At 45.7% G+C, this 16,799-nt stretch overlaps 1 protein-coding gene across 1 annotated transcript in view; it reads left to right on the forward strand.

The window, feature by feature from the left end:
* grin2ba (glutamate receptor, ionotropic, N-methyl D-aspartate 2B, genome duplicate a) overlaps window positions 1–16,799 on the forward strand; it is a 62,866-nt gene that overhangs the window by 26,455 nt on the left and 19,612 nt on the right. Inside the window, exons 3-6 of the mRNA XM_076164533.1 lie at window positions 1,542–1,685; window positions 2,055–2,325; window positions 8,063–8,255; window positions 16,173–16,287. Coding sequence (XP_076020648.1) covers window positions 1,542–1,685; window positions 2,055–2,325; window positions 8,063–8,255; window positions 16,173–16,287 — 723 coding nt within the window. The remainder of the gene's footprint in view (window positions 1–1,541; window positions 1,686–2,054; window positions 2,326–8,062; window positions 8,256–16,172; window positions 16,288–16,799) is intronic.

Genomic DNA, 16,799 nt, shown 5'->3' on the forward strand with positions numbered 1-16,799 from the left:
GAGAGAGAGAGAGAGGGGAAAACAGAGCATGAAGGGAACAAAGATAAGTAAGGTTAAGTATGCATGAGAGCGGTTGAATAAGGAGTTCATTCTTTAAGTAAATGTAGGAAAAATTCTCCATTACAAGAACGACTGCATTATAGCGTCTAAATACTTCTAAAATAAGAGAATAAATCTGAATATTAGCAGATACTTGAGTCAAAGTAAAGGAACAGTCTTTAATTAGGGTTAAATTAGCGATGCATTCATGTGTGTGTGGGACATTTTAATGCATTTATAATGGAAATCAGACAGGAAAATCGCTGATACAAAGTATGTGATAGGGATGTTTACATACAGAGCACGTTCCACACACACACCCCGCTGTCCTGTGCAGGGTCATCGGGGGCTGGAGTCCCAAGTGTGTGTGAATGATGTAACCTTGGGGACACGGAGGGAATGCGAGGGTTAATTATGCCTCAGCGTTATATTGCATTACACAAAACACTCCAGATCTTTATACAGGGTAATCATCTTGGCTCATATAACCACAATATGACCGAGTGCTCCCTGAGCTCTAACTCCACATCTTCACATCTTCATATAGCTCAGTCTAACCACATGCGTGTCCCATGTGCACGTGATCCATACCTCTCAATGTGCCACCTCAATGCTACAGCCCCGATCTCATTAATGTGGAAACAAGGTAACAGATCGACCCATGTGGTTCCCCTGGGGGAGGGGAGGGGGGAGCAGCCTTTGATGCTGAGTAAAGCCCAGTTGGTCCTAAGAGAAGACTTCAGCACCCTGAAGCCTGACTGCCCTGGTTTTTCTACCGGGGCTCATTTGACATGGATGCACGCAACATCAGAAAGCACATACACACTGTACGCTGTGCACACAGGAGCCGGACTCACACACACACACATACACACCTCACACTAACAGGCAGCCATCACAGAACTGCACAGTCTTGTCTAGACTAGCGTTTCTCACCTCCTCCTCCTCTTCTTCTGTCCGGCTCAATATTCCATTTCAGCTCTGGTGGCAGGACGCAGGCTTGGATATTGCTCTGTGAGGGATGTTTACTGCAGTGTCTGCCTCTGACTGGACCTCTGGTCTGGTTGGAGATGCTGACACAACTTTTCTGCTCGGTGAACATTGCTGTTCCAGGGTCTGTAGCTCTCATATTTGGACCTGTATTCTCCCATTGAGACTCTTAATTGAAGGAACGTCTCCATTCTGAATGACATTGTTCTGACTTGGTGGTGATCATCCACTGCGCCTCTAACTGCCCAGAATCTGCTGTAGCCAACCTTGTGTGTGTGAACTCATTAAGAGGTCCTAATGACAACAGAACACAGAGACAAAGAGGCCCCTCCCCTCTCTCCTCTGTGAGCCAGACAATAAAAGAGAATCATTTCATGTTCATGGCCACATTGTTCCAAATCCACTGATGTCCTTTGGCCTCGCTCCTCTTGTGTGTTAAGCCAACTAAATTAAAGTTCAGGCCAGTATTGTTCCATAAGTATTAACTCTCTGTATCTTTCTGTCCTCTTCAGGATGACGACTCCATGTTCTTTCAGTTCGGCCCGTCCATCGAGCAGCAGGCGTCCGTCATGCTCAACATCATGGAGGAGTATGACTGGTACATCTTCTCCATCGTCACCACCTACTATCCAGGTTACCAGGACTTTGTCACCAAGGTAACGGTGCACAGCAGGCACATCACGCATGATCACACTGAAGGTTCACATGTCTCTAATCACTCTAATCACAAATCTGACTTGGGACTTAATCATGACGTAATCAAAGAAGACTTTAAGCTCAATCCTAATAGAATACCGTTGAACACACACACAACAGGGTCCACTCTTGGTGTCCGCGTGAATCCAGATGTGATGTGGGCCTAATGAAACAATGAGAAGGCAGAATCATGATGATGTCACTGACCTCTTTACAGCATCTCTGCATGTAAAGTGACGATACAGAAGTGTTCCATCTAAGAGATTCAACACACACAGAACAGATCTCTCTGCTCTGATCATCTCTTCTTCTTCTTCTGTCTCACTCAGGTCCGTAGCACCATCGAGAACAGCTTTGTGGGCTGGGAACTGGAAGAAGTTATACTGCTGGACATGGCCGTAGACGACGGAGATTCCAAGATCCAGAACCAGCTGAAGAAGCTCCAGAGCCCGGTCATACTTCTCTACTGCACAAAGGAAGAGGCCAACACCATCTTCGAGGTGTCCCACTCCGTCGGGATCACCGGCTACGGCTACACGTGGATCGTTCCCTCGCTGGTGGCTGGAGACACGGACGTGGTGCCTGCAGAGTACCCCACAGGTAGGAAGTCCAGATAACGATGAGGGAGTGAGGTTGGGGTTCATTCACTCCACCTGCTCACACAACCTGTAAGAGTCGACTTCACACAACCTCTTGACTATTTGGCCCAACTTAGGAGCGAGTGGTTAACTCGCAGACACACAAGCCTGATGAAGTGTTGGTGTGTGATTGATGGTGAAGGGGAGATACTGTATAACACTGCTGCCTGTACCTCAGCGGTGTCTGGGAAACGGTCGCCTGGTGGAACCTGAGATCGCTGTGACGTTCAAGAGCTGTAACTCTCACTTTTTACCTCAGATCTTTTATTGCCGTCCATTGATGATTTACTCTAAATGGGAGTTGGGAGTGTGTTCATGTTCTTGTCCGTGTGTGTGTGTGTGTGTGTGTGTGTGTGTGTGTGAGGTGTCTGTGTGCATTTGTCTTGGTTACTGTTTTAATTTGCATGAGGAACTAATTGTTGATTGTAAATGCGTTGTGTGTGTGTCTTTGTGTTTTGAGTGTGTGTGCGCGTTCAATTTTCACATTTGTGTGTGTGTATCATTTTGTCTGCCCTAAATCAGGGTTCCAATCTATAAAGTTTGATGTACGAGCATATCAGTTATGTTAATCACACAAGCCCTTTCTTGGTGATTTATGTTGCCATGGAGATAATGGTGAGCAGCTCATGTACTGCCTGGATGATTACAGAGTGGAGCTGGCAACTGATGGACACACAAGCTTCTTCCTGTCCCCACAGAGGTATCACAGAATTAATCACATCAGACAAACTGACACTTGGCTAAATGCCATTCACACATTTAATGAATGATGAATAGGAGAGTGTGTGTCAATATAAAGGATACACACAGCAGGCCTGCAGCACAACTTTTATGTCGCATTAGTCACACAACTTAGGCGCAAATTACATTTTACGGATTTGAAACTTGACGTAATTGAGGAGACTTGCTGCTCGACTTTCACTTAAACACCACTGACCTATGACCTCAGCTGGATCGACTTGAGCCTCCTCTTTAAAAAGCACAGCAACACAGAAACACACTGTCGCACAACAACATGAACAACTAGAGGAGGAAAGGAAACAAGGGTGCGGTTGGGGAGCACACGTAAGAGAGAAGTGGGTATGTGGAAGTGTAAGAGTGTTGGCAGACGGGTGTGTAGGATCCATGTGTTAGTGTGTAGGAGTGATAGTATTCATGTGTGTGTGTGTGTGTGTGTGTGTGTGTGTGTGCATGCTTATTGTCGGGTGGAAGGTAAAGTAGGTTGGGTGAGGAACATTAGGTGCTGCAGACTTCTAAGTGACTTGGACAGACTTCCAACTCTCCCCAAACCAAAGAGAACACATTTTTCGATTTAAATATTTTATCTGCCAACAAACAGTCTATAACCAGACACTTCTCTGTGGTCCTCTGCGGTTCACTTCTCTTTTGAGGTCCCTAGGTGGAGGAAGGAGTCAACAAACTCCATTCCATCTGCCAGGTCCCTCTCATTCTTTGCAAAACAGTTACAAACTTCACATCCAATGACTCCTACGACAAATATCTGTTTAAAATCTTGGCTCCTGTGTCCTGACTGGGGAGAACTTAGTCTCACAGCTCCTAGCCTCGTTCTCAGCTGACTAGATCCTTTCTTGTATAGTATTTAAATCTGTGTCTAAATGCAAATATAGATCTTCTTATTTGGAAAGTTATGACTTCAATTTTTTTATATTTTTAAGTATTCATGATCACTCTGGCATTAAAGTGGGTACATTTAGCATTTGGACTTCTTTAAGAGATACAATTTCAAGCCTAGGACTCCTGTCTTTACTTTGACTTGCCTGTCTTGACTTGTGACTTACAAAATAATGACTTGGTCCCACCTCTGATATGTAGAATATAAATAAGTCTAACAGTTATATTATTATTTATAATAGAGATGTGCTGTATACAAATGTACTGTCTGCATGTTGAAAGGTTTTTCTAGCATAAGTCCCTGAGATCGTTGGTTAGATAGTGGAGACAGGTGTGTGTGTGTGTGTGTGTGTGTGTGTGTGTGTGTGTGTGTGTGTGTGTGTGTTTCCTCAGTGCTTCCAGCTCTGCTGCAGCAGCATATGGAGCCATCAGTGCTGCCCTCTGCCAGCATGATGAAGGTGATGGTAGGATTTAACTCGGTGTGTAAAAGCTACAATAAAGGCCGTCTCACCAAACCTTAATGAGCTGCTACATCTTATAAAACAATTTTATTACCGCGCTTTCATCACATCTCATTTGATCTTAAACACTTTATGGTATTTTAAGAACAGCATGGAACCTTTAGTCAGGAGAATCAAACCATAGCAACAGAATATTGGCTTAGAGTTTTAAATCAGAATTGGCCTTCAAAAGTCTTTTTCAGTCTAGCCAGGATCCAGAAAATGTATCAATGCTGTTTTAAAGTATAAGCCAATCAAATGAACCCTAACCTCACGCTAGTAATGAGTTAATTATTATTTTTGCCAAAGCCACATGAAGCTGTTAGCTCCAATCAACCAGGCTGAATTGTGAATGAGCACAGAGGGAAGCGGCCCTGTGCCCCAGCATGTGAGCGAGCAGTGGGGTTTGCTTTGGGTGAACCCTACAGTTCAGGGTTCAGCTGAACGTGCAGGCGAGCTGTGGGGCTAATTTACTTACAGGCATGCTTTCTATCTGTAGCATGTGTGATGAAGAGCCTCCAATTCTCCTGGGTAATTCCACTGATGCCTTCCTTAAGTGGCGCTCAGGGGAGCCATCTCTCCTCCCACACTCCTCCTTCCATTTCTTTCCTCCTAATTTCTCTTACTCTCTGTATTCTCTGAGTTCTGTATCTTTCTGCCTGACACGTTCCCTCTCTGCTCTCTGGGTCCAACCCAGCTCCCTCTCCCTCTCTCTACCTCTCTTTCTCCCTCTCTCTCGCTCCCTCTCAGGCTCTCTTTCTGTTTCACCGCCTCTCTCCTGATCAGAGTTGCTCCTCTTGCACAGATTTCGGCGAACATAACTACCCAATCTGACATCACTGTCCATGATAAGCTGTTTCTAAAAATACTAGGTGATATTCACAGGTCTGCTGTGTTGTACAATCAGTTGCCTGTGCTTGGTTTCTCTCTGCCTGCAGTCTTTGTGAATTCCTTGCACGTGTGTGTGTGTGTGTGTGTGTGTGTGTGTGTGTGTGTGTGTGTGTGTGCGCGCGTGTGTGTGTGTGACAGAGAGGCAGCCTTTGCCTTTAAACCGAGGCTGTAGTTAGTTTACAGGCCAGAAAAAGGCTTTCCAGCTGCCACAGATCTGTTCAACTGTGACTTTACCAGCTGACCTGTCTGTGTTCTGACATTTACACATATCCTGGGAGATAGATGAATGCATAGCCATCCAGCAGCAGCTCTTAAGATGTAGGAACACGTGTGCTAAATGCCACGCACACGAACAAAGCGTGCATACACTCTCCGCACAAACACACACACACACATCAACTTCTGACGGAAGCATCTACCCCAGAAAAAGATCAAAGTGACTCTTAAGTGAAAAAGGAACACGCAAAGGGAGCGTTGAGGAAGTGTCAACAGTGTGTGACATTAGACGCGGTCCTGCAGGGCCTGGACTGTCAGCACAGAGGTCCCCAGAGGCAGGCAGGTTGCCAGGCCGCCTGTCTATTTCTGCCCACTGACACTGTAGTGGACTGACTGCATGGTCAGAAGCTGTCAGAGAGATGCAGACGGACTGAACGATGGATGAACGGCGTCAGATAGAACTACTGACAGATAAATTATAAGGAAGACAGATAAAGGATCGAGGCAGGGTCTGTAGGGGGGCAGGGGGAAGTGTGTGACCCCAGAGGGATCCAATGGAAACTAACGCAAAGAGCAGTTCATGAGCATTTGAATAAGACATAATGACACCTGGGAAGCTTTTTATTTCTGTGTATGCAGTGGAAGTGACACTTCCTCCGGTTCAGTCAATGATTTGTGTACAATCATGCCAACTGCTTGTGTTGCTGCAGGATTCCATAACCATAAAATCAAAGAGCAGCAGGTCATATTATTGATCCATTTACATTTACATCGCAGAGTATATCTGTGCTTCCCGAGGAGAATGAGTTCACTCCGCCCAGTAACTTCACTCTGTCACGATAATGTGTTAACAGATCATTCCAGAGAGTCACAAGGTTTCAGTTCTGCTCCTGCTTTATTGTCATGCTGAGTCCCAAAGGTAAACTACACACTAATACACTAGAGTGTGTTCTAAATAGTGTCAGATCAGCAGGAGTGTGCATCTGGAAACAAACACAAACAAAACACAACATTCTTTAAATCAGCCTCTGTCATAATCAAGTAAAAAAATTCAAATCCATATTGTCCTAATATCAATGCAGAGCCTCTGATCCTGATCTGTCCTTACAGTGAACGGCCACTGAAACACTCAAAGGACTTCATTCATCACAATCTCTCTGCCAACCTCAACTTTGATCTTAATAATAACATGTGGAGTTTGGAGAGAAGGCTTCAGCGACTCCCTCCTCTGATCATTAATCTTACTTCCTCTTATCTCATCTTACTTCAAGGATGGAGACACGGTCGGTGCTGAACACTGATTTATGAACAAGAACTCTCTCAGCGTGGAGGAGAGGAGAGGAGAGGAGTTCCTGTCACATCTCCGACCCAAAACAAACTTTTTCTGAATGAATCTTTTTGTGTTTGAGGCTTTGCTGAATGAATACCTGGTTGATAAAAGGAAGCGGAGCGCCCCTGCTGGTGTCAGGTAGTACTACACTGATCTAAATCCACACTGCTGCTCTCGGCCGGGGACACAGAGCAGTGGTCTGACCGGCTGTGTGTGTGTGTACTGACAGACGGCAAATGCGTCGAATACACACTGATCCAAACTTTTAAGGTTTTAGTCTGGATGAGCTTAGACTTGACTCATAACTGAGAGATCGTTCAGAACTTGACTAACTGTAACTGTGACTGAGCAGCTTACACGTCTGAGTAGTGTGAATGTGAAGCAAGGTGAACGTGCTGAAGAAGAGTTTGCATCCTCAGCGAGCCTTCAATGGGTAAATAAAGACCCAAAGCATCATGCTGAGGCAGTGGAGTCCTGAGAAGACTTGATTTATCCATGTGTGACGCTCAATCTACTGTTTCTGACACTGAAAGACAAAGAGGAGGATGGAGGGAAGGAGGACTCAGAGCACGGACACACTCGCAGACAGCTGCATGGTCTGAGGGACGGTTGGAAGGTCACTGGGAGACACAAACAGAGGTCTACCAATGGATGTAAAGACAGACAGGCAGATTGTCAAACTGGAACAGGCAGACAGACAGAAGGACAGATAAACAGACACACACACAACGCAACGCAGGCCAACAAACAGAGACAGACAGTGCTTTACACAGACAGATGGACAAACACAATGCAAGCAAGGTGATAGACGCTTAGTCAGGCGGGAGCGGGAGGGCTGTTCATCTGCTCCCTGAGTCACCACAGAGTGTGTGTTCTCTGGTTTGGAGTGTGTTCAAAAACATGTAGCCTGTCCTCTGCATACCCTAACACTCTTTGATTCTCTCCATCTATCTCTCTGCCTGTCTTTCTCAGCTATTATCCTTATAAAACCCGTTCTCCTCTCTATTCATGAACGCTCCCTTCACTCTCACTCTATTCCTATTCCTCCCATCTCTCCTCTCTGTTGCCCTTTCCTCCCTCCACACCTCATCTAATCCGTCCGTCTGCTGTCTGCTGCTCTGTCCGTCCAGGGCTGCTCTCGGTGTCGTACGACGAGTGGGACTACGGCCTGGAGGCCCGTGTGCGCGACGGCGTGGCGATCATCACCATGGCAACCTCCACCATGATGTTGGACCGCGGGCCGCACACCTTGCTGAAATCCGAGTGCCACGGAGCCCCGGACAAGAAGACCCCCATCTCAGGCAACCCCAACGAAGTGCTCAGGTACGTGAGGCTGGAGGCAGGAGGCTGGAGCGAGGCTACACCTCTACAGTCATACTTACATCTTACAGCTTCATGTTTGTAATCAGGAATGTGATGTCAAATGTGGTCAAAAGCTTGTGTCTGACCAGTCACTAATGATCCAGGCAGCAGTTCATGAGAGCGCCCACCCTGGGGTCGGATGTAAACAATGGCACAGGAGCCGTAGCTTTAGCTTGTTTACACTGTATTCCTTCCTGAAACCTGAAGTGCAGCTGCTCCACTGGCACACAGCCATGAGTTTAGCATTAAATGTGCTACAAGCAGCATTTATAAGTCATTTGTATTTTTTGTTGGTAAGGCTAGACTTCCCATGAACCCAGCTCGTCCCTTTACAATGTTTCTGCTCGCCTCCTCTCTTCCTCTGCTGGTCGTTACATAACAAGGTCTTGTTTTTCCCCAAATGCCATTAAAGCGTCCCATGAAATGTGACCACTCCGGTGTAAAGGCAGAGTCCAGCGCCGCTGCCAGGCCTCGTCTGTTCACAGTAATTATCCTGACGTGTCCAAATTAATGTGGCGGTGATTTATGGATGTTAAATGCAGTGCACCTGATAAAAGCATGCAGGTTCAAGAGGTTTAAAATAAACACAAGCACACCTCAGCACAATCACAGACATGCAGCAGATGCAAGCGTACACACTCAAACACACACAAGCATACTGCTCACACAAACAACCCCTTCCCCGTGAAAACCTAACCCCACCCCCCTGAGCCGCCCGACTCAGCGGCAGGCCTTTTGAACTGGCTGTGATGTGGCGCGTTTGGCGACGCTTTCCTCTGCTCGCTGTCTAATTGGTCCCAGTGGCGTTTCAGTCAGCGAACATGAGCCCTCAGTGAACACAGTGTTACATTCAGGGGTATTTAGTGTGTGTGTGTGTGTGTTTGCTTCCATTGTGCTAAATAGAGAGAGTGAGTGAAGGAGGTGTATGTGTGTGTGTGTGTGTGTGTGTGTGTGTGTGTGTGTGTGTGTGTGTGTGTGTGTGTGTGTGTGTGTGTGTGTGTGTGTGTGTGTGTGTGTCCACACTGCTGCTGCTTTTCCAAACCCAGCATGCCTCAGGACCCTGAGCTGGGCACATGATTCTGCTCTAACAGTAAGCAAGCTCACTACAGTGTCTCACACACTCACACACACAAACACACAGACACGCTCACCTTTCTGAGTGACATACATGGAGGACCTGGATGTGTGTTTCTCTCTTTGGCTAGGCCGAGCTGCATCCTCCACTCAGGCAGCTTAGCTTTGTTGTCTGTTCCAGTAAACTTGTTAGATGTTGTTTGAACCCTTGTCTGTTTGTTCACTCCACTCTGAAGCTTAGCATTTGTTTCACTGCTGCTTCATGCTTTGAGGAAACAATAGAGTTTAGGGCCGCTGCCAGTGCCCCAGAATACAATTCCCTTGTTCTGTTCTGTTCTGTTCTGTTCTGTTCTGTTCTGTTCTGTTCTGTACTGTTCTGTTCTATTCTCCTCGACTGGGCTCTATTCTGCTGCGTCCTGTTCTGCTCTCTACTCTGTTTGGCTTCACTCTGTTCTCCTCTGTCATCTCTTACCCTCTACCCTGCTTTTATACATCTACTCGCCTCTGCTCTGTTTGTTCCACTTTATTCTTCCCTGGCCTGTTCTGCTCTGTTTTATCCTCCCACTCTCCTCTCCTCTCTTCTCTTCTCTTCTCTTCTCTTCTCTTCTCTTCTCTTCTCTTCTCTTCTCTTCTCTTCTCTTCTCTTCTCTTCTCTTCTCTTCTCCTCTCCTCTCCTCTCTTCTCCTCTCCTCTCCTCTCCTCTCCTCTCCTCTCCTCTCCTCCCCTCCCCTCGCTCCTCCCCAGCCATTGTCTGCGCTCCAGACCTGCAGTTCTATAATCAACTTAGCTGTGTTGTTGATTAGATCAGTAGCAAGCACTGCTAAGATCCTTTGCCCCTCGCTGCCTTAACTAAATTTGTTTGGTGATAACCTTTGTCTTCAAGTGTTCAATCAAGGGATTAGCATTTGGCCCGCAGTCTATATACTAGGAACTGAATGAATGGCTGGTTGCCTGGTTTGCTGGCTGCTCTGTAAGCTGGACGGATGCCTGGTAGGACAGATGGACGCTTGGCTGCTTCTCTACTAACTGAAGCAATGCATGAAAGGATGAGAGATCTATGGACAAAAGACACAACACAGTCCAAATGTTCTCTCATTGTAAACACAGGAAATGATGGCATTTATAGTTACTGCTACATTCTAATGACTTCTTGTGTCTAGTCACAGTTTGTTCATTCATCAGGTTAGGATGACTTCAGTTTTGGACGCTCAGGAGGTTATTTTGCGCAAACTGTTATACAAACATACAGAAATTATATTTATACATAATTAATATTACAAATGAGATTAGAGCCCATCTTGTGTGTTCACTGTGTACTTCCTGTTTACTCTACTCGGGCTTCAGAACAGAACCGTTGCGGTCTTTGGAGTGAGAGTGATGTGGCTGTGAACGCTGAGGTCTATTTTCAAACTTAGATTGATGTCATTTGTCATTTGTTTTATAGCTTTGTAGAAAACGTTGCCTGTTGCAAGCAAATGCTTATCAAGCTCAACCACACAGCAGAGTTATGAGCTGGGTGTGAGGATGCAGCTGTGTAAACCAGCCGTAAACCAGCCATCAATGTCCTTCTGACTGGGACTGTGAGTGCTGGAGGTGATGAAGGTTCATTCAAGAAAGAAGGGGGTGGGGTTATGCTTTGTCTCTAGTTTAAAGTTTAAATTCGCTGTATTAATGATGAAAAAACAGGTCCGACAATATGCTGCTGCTTAGCGACCACAAGAGGACTCATGGCTCCACTAAGTCCATTAAGTCCATTGTAGACACAACTGTGACATTCCAGCAACTGCTGTAGTACGAGCCTGACAAATGAAGATAGCAGTAAGACGAATGAGAGAGAGAGAGGGAGAGAGAGGGAGGGAAGGAGGGAGGGAGGGAGGGAGAGAGAGGGAGAGGGAGAGGGAGAGGGAGAGGGAGAGGGAGAGGGAGCGGGAGAGGGAGCGGGAGAGGGAGAGAGAGAGAGAGAGAGACATCACACTCCCTGACCTTGCCTGGCATGGACAGCTTCTTTCAAATAAGCTCAGAGTTGGAAAGGTGTCAAGTGTGTTAACGCTCTGTGGATGTTGTTGAACTTGTGTGACCCCAGTAAGGCGTTCCATAGCCTCTAAGTGTGTGTGTCTTGTGTGTTTTTTTATATGTATGCAAAGAACACTTCAAGCAGGAAGTTCACCCTCTACTAAATAGAGGGTGGAGTGTGTCAGCAGCATGGTCAGAGCTACATGTGGGTCTGCGTGTGTGTAGTTGTGTGTGCATGGCTTTATCTATGTGAGCCTGAGTGTCTAAAGGCCAGTGGGTGTGTGTTTATGGGACAGTCTGGGCGGGAGGTGTGGAACACAGAGCCTGAACCAGGTCAGGATGCTCAGGTTGTGTCTCAGTGTGCACCGTTGTCTCTCTCTCCATCCTCCTCCTCTTCCTCCTCCTGTCTCTGTCACTGAGCCTCTCTCTCTCTCTCTCTCTCTCTCTCTCTCTCTCTCTCTCTCTCCAGCAGGTACATTCAGTTATTGCTTTTGCTTGCTAGTCTGGTTTCAGCTCTTTACTTCTCCATGTTTGTGCTTCTTCATTGCTTTCTCTCTCTCTCTGCCTGGTAGTGCCGCCTCATTCTTTCGGCTGTAGGCTATTTTAATTTCTGACTCTTGCTAAAGGAGGCAAGGCATTTGGAGCAGAATGTGTGATCCAATATCTCAATACCAGCTGAATTAATGTTCCTAATTGGTCTAAACGCTGTGCTATGCTGCTTTAAAGAGAAACTAAAACCAAAGCCAATATCTGGAGCCGTTAGCTGCTTTGATGCCCCCCCCCCTCCACACACAAGCTACACACACACAGACACACACACACACACACACACACACACACACACACACACACACACACCTTGTTCTCCATCCCTTTCCCTGTCCTGTCCTCTCTCTCTTCCTCCTCTGTTCTGCTGTTATTACAGTTTATCCCCGTTTGCACGCCCACGCCTGCCGTTTGAATACACACATGTACATCTCTATGTACATACATGTAAAACACATGCCCACCCTCCCCACATGCTCCCCGTGTACCCCAAGTGTGCATGCAGCAGAGCCACAGTGTGTGTGTCTGTCTCACACACAGCGCCGTATGGGGGCATGTTATCATTCTCCATATAGATTCCCACTTCTCTAAAGCCAATAAGCACATGGCACTACAGTAATGGCTAAGAAGTGTAACTCATGATTCATTAATGTCAGGGTTAATTTATTAAAACAGACTCATCAATATTTCACACAACTCCTCCATTATTCACAGCAGAACCATGCACTGAGACGTATCTGTGTCAGGCCCGGGAATTAGCATGGCAACTGGTGTGTGTGTGTGTGTGTGTGTGTGTGTGTGTGTGTGTGTGTGTGTGTGTGTGTGCTCTCTCACTTCACATGTCTGCAATTCACATACTTGAAACTGTGTGAATTTTGAATCAATAATCACCTGAAATATTGAATCCAGTATCAAAAGTATTTATTTAGTTGATTGATCTGGTGAGTTTCTACTATTTGGATACATTTTGGAGCACATTTCATTTGAACCCCAACATTTGTATGAGAAATTCACTTCTTTGAAACAGGTCACTCAGGAGAGCTCATACCTCCCTCAAGGCTGGACCGAGATTTAGGTACAATACTTCAAATTCATTGAGCTTTTCTCCTCCTAAAACAATCAATAGCTTCATTTTCACAATAATGACAAATCCCAAGAGCTGTAAGACTTAACAAAGTACTGTGTTGCTTTACTGAGACTGAGTGCCAGTTTGGAATTGACGCAGGCAGCAGGCATGTTCGTTCCTTGGGCCACTCTTCTTTCTCAAACTCTCTGTTTTGAACTGAACTGAAAGTGTGTGTGTGTGCCGTTAGACCTGTTTAAACCCTGGTTTATTATCATGTAGCCGTTACAAAAACGCACAAAAGACACAGAATTCCGATTTACTTCCATTTCCTAAATTGAAAGTTTGTGCCATTTCCACCTTTTTTTTTGATTAATGCTGTTGGCATGAACAAAATGAAGGCACACACACACACACACACACACACACACACACACACACACACACACACACACACACACACCCACACGCACACACACCGCTGCCTCCCCACTCTATGATGCAGGGCTTTTCAATCCACCATTTGGTAAAGGAGTGAACAGGTTTACCTTGTGACTGAAGTCAGATGGGCTGCGTGGGATGAAGAGTACTGAGGCCCTCAGGTCTGAATGTATGACCGTGGATGTGGAACAGGAAATGCTCTGTATAGGCAAATGTCTATGATTATTTGAGAGAAAGGTCATTCAAGAAGTTCACTTTGTTGCCAAAGAGGAGGAAGAGGTGGATGAAGGTGCTTCTGGTGTGATGAAGGCAAGAGAACATTGCAGTCTAGTAGTACGACGCCCCCTACCCCCCTCACCCCCGCCTGCTTTTGAATTCCGCCGCTCTCTCTCTCTCTCTCTCTCTCTCTCTCTCTCTCTCTCTCTCTCTCTCCCTCCCCCTCCCACCCTCTGCGAGATTACCATTACCATAGCAACACGGCAGATTGGCTTGGAAATCACAGTGGTTGTGGGTGCCATAGCAACACACATATGCTTATGAGTCGCTACGTTGCCGGCGTCAACGTGTGTAGGATGCACACACATGCAGAAGACACGCACAGATACATGCACACACACTCAGATCCGCACAAAGACCTGGCGTTGTAGCGCGTCACAATAGCGTGCTCGCTAAAGATTAAAGGGGCCACGGCATCAAGTCATTTTGTAAATGGGCTATGATTTATGCAGCAGATTCTGTGCACTTTGTATCTGTGCCAGGGCTCTGCAGGACGGGGCTACGAGCCGGACACACCGGGCTACAGGAGACACCAACAACCCGTTACAAAGGATCAATATTTAATACAGGAAATAGATTAAGGAAGATAGTATTATAGTAATTGCTGGAAAATCACATTTCTGCCCACATGACTTGGGACATTTTACTTATAATTTCATTATTATTGATAAGTATTTAGAATAAATGAAGCCCCAACTACTCTGTGTTAACCATACTATGTGATTAAAGATTAAATAAACATATAATCCGTTTTTTAATCAAACATTATTATGAATGAATTAATAATCATTCATAATAATGTTTGATTTGTCCGGCCCCAGTTTGATGGTGACTTCAGGTTCTCCTCCTGTTTTGCATTCTGCTGCTGACACACTTTTGTTTACCTTTAGCTCACAGATTCACCGCTCTGTCACTTCGGCCTCTTAAGGAAACGGGACCCTCACAAGTGTTTGCCCACTAAATCTATGATGTCATTAATCTGTTTATACATGAATAAAACAAACTCCCATGAATGTTTTAGTGGATTATAAACGGGTTAAAGCTCAATAACATGAGCTCTTAGTGGTAAAGTGGAGGTGCCTGTCACTCAAGCTGCAGTGTGAGTCTGCTCCTGATCATGTGTACCTCGTCTTACTCCACACATGACCCCGCTCCTGTCCTGTGTGCACTGACCCCATCAGCAAGGCACCAGGCCACTTCATCGCTCTCTCATGCACAAACACACACACACACACACACATCCTATTGTCAGTTATTTATTCATCTACATATATATATATATGGTGAGCATGGTTTTGAGGCTGTGTTTCCATGGAAACAGTCAGAGAGAGATAGAGGGGGTGGGGTAAAGGGCTGAGGGAGTGAAAGAGTTAAGGGATTGTGTTTGCAAGCACATGTGTGTGTGTGTGTGTGTGTGTAGGATGACAGTGAAGTGATTTGAGTTCACCTGACATAAGCATTCCTGTTTCCTCTCTCTCTCTCTCTCTCTCTCTCTCTCTCTCTCTCTCTCTCTCTCTCTCTCTCACTCACAAACACACACACGCGCATAAAACACTCCTACACACATCCAGCATTGTCATCAGAAGAGAATACATGTTTTTGTGTGTGTGTGTCTCTGTTTGTGTTTAGCAGAAGCAAGGTGAAATGACAGAAACAATGCTGCTTTGTTTCGATATCTCCTATCTGCCACACACACGCACACACACACACACACACTGTGATGAAACAAGCTGCTCTTGATGAAGTGTACAGTACTTTATGTTACATCTGTCTCTGAACCTGCTGCAGCAGAGCGCCTCACACACAGACTTCACCTCTTTGGTAGGATTTCTGGATGGGAGAAAAGATTTTGTTGTAATAAGAACATCTGTCAATTCTGAAACTGATGCAGAATACACACACACACACACCCCTGGTTCATCAGCAGTCAATCCCAGTGAAAACAGTTTCAAATCCATTCATTCAGGGACATTATCTCTATTTACATTTGACATCTTTAATTATATACTTCTGCGTTCATGTGAAAGACACTGAAGAACTCTAAAGCAGGTAAATATGTTAACTCATAAAGTGTGTGTGATCAGCCTGACGCAGCACGGTCCGCGGTCAAACTCCTCATTTCCTGTGATGTATGGGGAACTTCCTGCCCACCTGCTTTACCGTCATATTGATTATAATTCTGGTTAATGCAAGAATGTTCTTCAGCGTATCAGCACTTAGACAGCACCGATCCACCATGATGTGTTTATAGACTCTGAAGCTGGACGTCCCATCAGTGAGGAGGAGTCCAGGGATAATCTGCTGAAACTGTAGAAAATTCATTTACTGCCTTCAATCATCACCAGCTGTTTTGTCTGCTACTGATGACTAATCTATATTAATCTATTTAATCAATGGAGAAGCTGTTTAGACATGTTTTACTACAATACAGATGTGAATGACGCTGTCTGTCTCTCTTGTCCCAGGTACCTGATGAATGTGACGTTTGAAGGGCGTAATCTGTCGTTCAGCGAGGACGGATACCAGATGCATCCCAAGCTGGTCATCATTCTGCTCAACAAGGAGAGACAGTGGGACAGGGTGAGAGAGAGAGAGAGAGAGAGAGAGAGAGAGAGAGAGAGAGAGAGAGAGATGTGTGAATGCATGAGCAGGGGAGAAGAACAGGGTCCTTTGTTTATGGAGCATTTTATTCATTGTTAGCTTAACGTCGTGTCAAACTGTCATATTTATCTGCCTCAGTTGTCAAAACTCAATTCTGCAGGTCTGTTAAATGATACGAACCGTTGCCAGTGAGTTAGTTGCAGCTTGCTAAGAGAGCACCTGATGGATCGTGGAGGATCTGTGTGTGTGTGTGCTAAGCATTATTAACTTCACGCCTCTGATGGAGATATTAGCAAGGTAAGATGAGATAAAGCTTCATCATCCTGAGGGAAATGGCTGAAACTGCAACAAGGTGCTTTGGAGCGACACACAGCATGGATGAAGGCTCGTCCACATCTTTGTGTGTCTGTGTGTGTGTGTGTAGCATGACAGTGAAGTAACCTCTTACCACCTCACCATATCAATCAAAACAAACTGATAGCTCCATCTAA

This window comes from Genypterus blacodes, unplaced genomic scaffold, assembly GCF_046128005.1.
Source record: "Genypterus blacodes isolate CSIRO-AG114 ecotype Tasmania unplaced genomic scaffold, CSIRO-AGI_Gbla_v1 ptg000137l_1, whole genome shotgun sequence".
Lineage (NCBI taxonomy): Eukaryota > Metazoa > Chordata > Actinopteri > Ophidiiformes > Ophidiidae > Genypterus > Genypterus blacodes.